Genomic DNA, 7567 nt, shown 5'->3' on the forward strand with positions numbered 1-7567 from the left:
CTTAATAACCAAACCAACGAACGGCAAGTGCTAATGAAAGGCTGGAAAAGTTTTGTGATGTGATAATGGGGGGATTTGGGAAAGCGCCAAAATGGTACCATTATATATTGTTAACTAATATAACTTTTTATTTTTGAGAACATTTTTAGACAAATTTGAATAGTAATGAAAAAAAAAACTATTAACTTTTACCACAACCCAAAAATTAAATGAAAAAATAAAAGAAAAAAGAAATCTTATCCTCAAAATTTGGATAATAACAAGGGAAATTGACTAGTACTGTACTACCATGCCATGCATACATATCAAAAATAGGGCCCTCCAAGTTATAAATTTCTGCTCTATAGAATATATATATATATATATATACATACACTCAGATCAATAACATTATATGATACCTTTGAAAAAGTCAGATGGCGGACGTTGATGATTCTCAGAGAAGAAGAGAAAGCAGTAGTCATCATCGATGGCCTCTTGCTTTACTCATCGTCTTCGTAGCCTTTCCGGTGGCGTTAGCGGTGGCTCTCTACAGACTAGTCGACTCCTTCGAAGCGGCTGCTCTGCCAGTCCACGAGTTCACCGGGCCCACAGCAACAGCGGCGGCGCGTAACGGTCACATGCTTCGTGGGGCGGAGAGAGTGGGGGAGGGAGCACTGCTGGCACCGGAAGACTTGGCTTACGACTCCAAGTCGGGTGTGATTTACACAGGCTGCGCCGACGGGTGGGTGAAGCGAGTCAGGTTGAGTGACTCGGTGGTGGAGAACTGGGTCAACACCGGCGGTAGGCCGCTGGGAATCGTTCTGGACCATAACAAGAATCGGCTTCTCGTCGCCGATTCGGAGAAGGTAATAAGGCCAACTTCATGTTTCATTAAATACCTTTTTTTTAAATAAAAAAATTACTATTTTAATATAAATCAATTTTAAATTTTACCTCTTGTTTTTATTATTAAATTTTAATATTAGTTCAAAATTGTGTATTTTCAATATAGTTTTGTATGATCAATATAACTTTAGTTTACTTGATTAATTTTTTTAGATTTTAAATATACTTATAATTTTTTTTTTAAAAATGTATTAATTAAAGCCATTACTTGTTTAGATTCTGTGTTTTGATAAATTATTTTTTGAACCCTATATTTTGTAAAATAGTTAAAATAGAATCCTAAACTCAATTTTGGTCAATGATTTCTCAACTAAAATCATAAATAATTTACCAAACTAATACTTCAGAACAAAAAAACTGTGTTGTTATATTCAATTTTTTCTTTATCAAAATTGAGTTAGGTTTCTATTTTAACAAAATATATGGTCCAAAAAGTAATTTGTTAAAATACAAGATCAAAAAAGTAATGAAACAAAACACAAAGTTAAAAAAAAAAACTCTTAATTAAATAATATGGTAATAAATATAAAATATATATTTTTTGTTTTGTTCAGAATATTTTTAGAACTTTTCAGCTAAAATTTCATGATTATCGATTTGTTTTAGATTTAAATTGCATTTAATTGACTTTAGAATCGAAATTATATTAGAACAAAAAAAAAATAGTTATCTTGATTCAAATCTAAAAAGAAAATGGCATCTTACATTATATTTTATTTCCTATTCCCATTATTTAATTAAGGTAATTGTAATCAATGTCATTGTTAGAAGTAATTACACTTGGCCTACGTGTCACGATTCTAGAACCGAATGCAAATTAAGACCCCGGGATTTTCGCAATTAGTACACAATTAATTTTAAGTATTAAAATAGTATTAATGTAGCATTTTGAGGGATGAGTTTTAAGACAAATCTTGAATTAATGAAGTATCTTAAGATGTGTAATGATATATATACTCAAAATATGTACTCAAATATTACATATAGTGACGTCTCACTTTTTAAAACAGTGGATCCCAATTTTAATAAATGTAATTGGCTAGACTAAACTGCCACATCATTGTGTGTAATGTTTGAGTGTATATTTTGGGTGCACATATCATTACTTGTGAATAAAAATTCATACTTAATCAAAATGGTTATGGAATGAAGGACCATGTAGTAGTACTACAAATAAATGTAACATTTAGTGACAACTTTTTAGTCACAACATATATTTTGTGTGACTAAATGACACTTTTAGTAACAACAAAAAATTACTTGTGAATAAAAAGTCATACTTAATCACGAGTTGTCACTAATGTGCAGTATTAGTCACAACCTATTATTTTTAGTTATAAAGTTTGTTGTGACTAAAAATACATTTAGTGACAGCAAATTGTGATTTTTGTGACTAATACTTTTAGCCACAGACTTTTTAGTGATAACATAGATAAAGTAATTTTTCTTTAGTCACAAATTTTTTGTTTTTAATCACAAAATTTATTGGGACTAAAACTAAAATTTTTTATAACGGTTCCCTATGGAAAAATAGTACCCCGAGAGAGGGGTATATATTGAATTTTTTATATCATCGCTTAATAAGTTGATAAGTAAAGAGATTCTTTCTGTCATGGGTACAAATCACCATGGACCAAAAGTGCATGCAACTTGTCTTATGCATCTTACGGGTACAAATGTTAGCCCCAAAACTCGTCAATAGGGATTCTTTTGCTACCCATAATTTATTTTTTATCGTCCCTTGAAAGTGCTCCTCCTCTTTGTTCATACAATTTTTTTTTTAAACACTCCATCTTTTGGAATTTCTTTGTTTTTTGTTCTGAGTCATCAAATGAAGTTCATTCTGAAGCCAATCTCTTTGGTGGCTCTATGTCTATTTTGTGTCTCATTTATTTGGTGGAGATCTTATAGGGTTAGTTGATCAGTTCATTGAAAGTAGAAGCAAAGGTTCTTAGCTACTTACTACTCAAGACATTATATTATTTTTGGAAAACAAACATTGTTGTAATATTCCTCTAGCACCAAATAGAGAGGTGTAATAATTTTAAGAACATAGGGTGATATATAGCTACGTTTAACTACAAAATAGTATCTTTAACATACGCATCTATAGAAATATATATTTGAATAATTTTATTAAAATATATATTTTCTATTGTAATGATAAGTAACAATATATATTAACAAATAATTGATATTTATAACTTCAAATAATAATAATAATAATTGATACGAAAATGACAATAAATATTACATATATTAGAGGAATTAACTTATAGGATGAGATTGGGTTAATTTTCCCAATCAATATTAGTAATTAGTCAAATCTTCTAAAGCTGGCTAATTGTCTAATTTGAGGACTTTGAAGTTAATTAAAGATATTACAGAAATTAAAACAAGAAACTAGCTAGCTGATTACAGAATGTAAGGAATTAAATATATTATAAGTTAATTTTTCTAATAAACCAAGCTCGGCACTGGACACAAACGGATCAGGCCTGTGCTTAGGGCCTACATAATGAGACTTAATTTTTTTTTTAATAATATTTTTTTATTTTATATATAAATTATTTTAAAATAACAAATCTTGTATAAGTCGCTACCACTAATGACATACATATATATATATAAGATCAGGGGTTACTTAGCATAACTAAAGAAGAAGGTGTGGTGGAGGTTTTGACAAAGGAAGCCGATGGTGCAAAGTTCATGCTAACAAACTGCGTAGATGTGGCCGAAGATGGCACCATTTACTTCACAGACTCTTCTAACAAGTACAGCTTGCATGAGGCTGTGTGGGACATCCTCGAAGCCAATCCCAATGGAAGATTGCTTAGCTACGATCCACACACTAACCAAACCAAAGTGCTCCTTAGTCACATTTACTTCGCCAATGGAGTTTTAGTCTCACCTGACCAGACTTGTCTCATCTTCTGTGAATCCCTCTTGTAAGTTACCAATCCGTTTCTTAATTTTATTTTGATTAATTTGAGTTATTTGGCACCTTAAGGTGTCCAACACCGCATAATGTGACACTTTATGATTTGTTAGCGATATTCTATAGTACTCGTTAAATTAAAATGTATATAAGATCTGATGTTAGATTGCATTAATAATTATACAGGACAATTCTTCTATAAGAGTTTCACTTTAAGTCTTACTGGTAGGGTTCTTCAGAGTTCTCGACTCGTGAATAATTTTCTATGCGATTTTTTTTTATGACCACGTATATTGTAGTTATTTAGAGCATCCTGCAAATTTTTAGAAAATTCCAAATAGTTTATAATAGCGAAAACTATGTTCAAACATGTTATTTTCCACGTTCATATAAAAAATTAGTCACGTGTGCAACATGTTTGAACTTAGTTTTCGGTATTATAAATTATTCGGAATTATATGAAAATTTACAGGATGCTCTAAATAACTACAATATATACGGTCACAAAAAAAATTATGCCAAAAATTGTTCAAAGATCGAAAACACTGAGAGCCCCACTAACAAATCTTAAAGTGAAACTACCTGTACTAGAATTGACCTAATCATATATACCATTTTTTATTATGTTATTAGCTCCACTAGTACACTTTAACAATGGCCAAAACCAATTAATTAATAATCATCTTTTTCCTTTCTAAATGCAAGTATTGGTGCATATATATATATATAAATACATATATGTATACGCAGGAGAAGGTGTAGAAAGTATCATCTAAAGGGGGAGAGAAAAGGTAGTGTTGAGTCATTTATTGACTACTTGCCTGGGATGCCTGACAACATTCATTATGATGGGGAAGGCCATTACTGGATTGCATTGGTTATGGTAATAATATAAAACTTAAATAATTAATTTCATCTTACATACTTTTTCTTTTAAATAGAATAATATAATGGTCCTAAAAGTGCAGCACTTCATTTTGTAGGTTTCTCTTTTTACAAGGATCTTTCCATCTATTAAAATATTGGGGAATTTTTTTATAGGGACTTTATTTTAAGCTTTATTAGTAGGATTTTTAGTATTTACAACTTGTGAACAGTTTTCAATGCGATTTTTTTTTATGGCTGTGTATATTGTAGCTATTTAGAGCATCTTGCAAATTTTCAGAAAATTCTAAATAGTTTACAGTACCGAAAACTAGGGTCAAATATGTTGTTGCACGCATGACTAATTTTTGTTATGCGTGTGGAAAACAACATATTTAAACCTAGTTTTCGGTACTGTAAAGTATTCGAAATTTTCTGAAAATTTGCAGGATGCTCTAAATAGCTACAATATACACGGTCATAAAAAAGTCGCGTCGAAAACTGTTCACGGGTCAAGAAACACTGAGAACCCTACCGGTAAGACTTAAAGTGAAGCCCCTACAGAAGAATTGTCCTTAAATCATATTTATCTTCAAAAACTCATTTGATTAATTCATCTTTCTTCTTTCTTACACAAGGACCGAAATTATTTTAAATGAAAAAATATTTAAACATTATGAAAATAAATTAGATAAGTTGATGTATGATATATTGTAAAGTCAATTTGTAAAACAAAAAAAAAAGTAATTGGTTGATGATTTGAAAACAAAATATTTGGATTTTGAATTTGATTTGAAAAGAACTATTTGAAAATAATATTTCAGCTTTTGCAATTATTAATTAGCTTGTGATGTTGTATTTTAAATAGTTGTGGGGCCTATTTATTTTAGTCTAAATTTTGAGGATTTGTAGATAATAAGAAATTGTTGTTTTCTATTTGGATGCGTAATTGTTATTCATTTTCAAAAAGTTGTTTTAAATTTAGTTTTGGAAATGGGCAACCGATCAAAAATTATGTGGGCTCATGTATATTATAGTTTTCAAAAATTTAAAATTATATAAGAATAGTGAACCAATCACTCTCTAAATTTTTGTAAAGTATTTTAATTAAAGATAAGATAAAGATGTTGTTTGGAGTGATTGTCATGCATGTTGTTGTTTTAGGAAGCTACTAAATTTTGGGATTTAGCAATGAGATATCCTTTTATTCGAAAAGTTGTGGCATTCCTTGAGAGGAACAATTGTAGACCAAAGATGGAGAAGAATGGAGGTGTTTTTGCTGTGGATTTAGAAGGAAGACCTATTTTCCACTACCATGATCCTCACTTGCCATTCATTTCAAGTGGACTCAAGATTGAAAATCATCTTTATTGTGGCTCTAATGCTTATCCCTACATGATCAAACTCAATCTACTAAATTTCCCGGCACAACCCTCTACCTCTACGACATGAGCCATAAAGATCGATGTTTATGATGGATTGTACCCTACACAACTCTCTGCTAAATACTTTTATGAACTACAGTGTTTGTCAATACAATCTCGAAAAAAATAGTAATCAAGTTTTTCAATTTATTTAAAAACGGTTGTAGTTAAGTTTTTATAATTTACATTTTTTTGTAAAATTTTTAGTTTTGAAATAAAATTTGATAAATTTTTCTATACACTATGTTTATGTATAATATGTATGTATAGAAATGAGAATAAAATAAATAAATAATGAGAAATAATTTATTATTATTTAACATTTGATTTTAAAATAAATAAATTTAAAGTGTTATTATTTATTTAAGTACATAATGTATGTATAACTAAAAATAATTTCATCTTCATGCTTCCTATCATTATCTCATTGTTCAAGTTTTTGTCACAAGTTTCATCTTTTTTTTTTTTTTTGTCACAAGTGTCACAAGTTTCATCTTCACTCCCCATAATTTCTTCCTCAAATTCTAATATTTATTAAAAAATTAAATAATTATATTCCTTCATATCTCTTCTATATAATAAGTATGTAGCGGAAATTATTCGTTTGTTTTTGTTAACTTTAATAGAATATTTTAAATATTTAACGGAATATACTTTTAAAATTAACTTAAAAATAGCTATTTATCAATTATATTAATATAAATTCAAATATTATAAAATATCATTATTATAATAATATTTAATATAAGACTCCATATATAATAATTATATTATTATAAATTCAAATTCAAAAGTTATAAAATATCATTATTATAATAATATATAATACAAAAGGGAAATTTCATATTATATGCATAATAACTTTGTAAATTTTTTTAATATGCCACCATAATTTGCTATCCCAAACATATGACAATTTTAAATTTTTAGACAAAAATACCCCTAACATCGAAATTGCATCGAAATTGCATCGAAAAAGCATCGTTTGGGATAATAATAAAGTTTTCATAATTGTATCGAAATAGCATCGATGTAGCATCGATTTGGCATTGATTCGGCATCGAAGCACCATCGGCATCGATGTAGTATCGATGTAGCATCGAAATGGCATCGAAAAAGCATCGTTTGGGATAATAATCAAGTTTTCATGATTGCATCGAAATAGCATCGATATAACATCGATTTGGCATCGAAACACCATCGGCATCGATGTAGCATCGAAATGGCATCGAAAAAGTATCGTTTGGGATAATAATCAAGTTTTCATTATTGAATCGAAATAGCATCGATGTAGTATCGATGTAGCATCGAAATGGCATCGAAAAAGCATCATTTGAGATTATAATCAAGTTTTCATGATAGCATCGATGTAACATCGATTTGGCATCGAAACACCATCGGCATCGATGCCAAATCGATGCTACATCGATGCCGATGGTGTTTTGATGCCAAA

At 29.5% G+C, this 7567-nt stretch overlaps 1 protein-coding gene across 1 annotated transcript; it reads left to right on the forward strand.

The window, feature by feature from the left end:
• The first annotated feature begins 350 nt into the window (after window positions 1-350).
• On the forward strand, window positions 351-6353 carry LOC133812918 (protein STRICTOSIDINE SYNTHASE-LIKE 5-like). The gene is made up of 4 exons (XM_062246757.1): window positions 351-848; window positions 3526-3836; window positions 4577-4709; window positions 5855-6353. The coding sequence occupies exons 1-4, from the start codon at window positions 417-419 to the stop codon at window positions 6140-6142; spliced, it is 1164 nt and encodes a 387-aa protein (XP_062102741.1). The 5' UTR covers window positions 351-416; the 3' UTR covers window positions 6143-6353.
• Window positions 6354-7567: the final 1214 nt, after the last annotated feature.

Source organism: Humulus lupulus, chromosome 1 (assembly GCF_963169125.1).
Source record: "Humulus lupulus chromosome 1, drHumLupu1.1, whole genome shotgun sequence".
Lineage (NCBI taxonomy): Eukaryota > Viridiplantae > Streptophyta > Magnoliopsida > Rosales > Cannabaceae > Humulus > Humulus lupulus.

Excerpts from the sequence above, each read along its gene's own strand:
- LOC133812918 (XM_062246757.1), top strand. The coding sequence starts at position 417 with ATGGCGGACGTTGATGATTCTCAGAGAAGAAGAGAAAGCAGTAGTCAT. Across the intron at positions 3,837-4,576 it reads ATCTTCTGTGAATCCCTCTT|GAGAAGGTGTAGAAAGTATC; the intron begins GTAAGTTACCAA and ends ATGTATACGCAG. Across the intron at positions 4,710-5,854 it reads ACTGGATTGCATTGGTTATG|GAAGCTACTAAATTTTGGGA; the intron begins GTAATAATATAA and ends TTGTTGTTTTAG.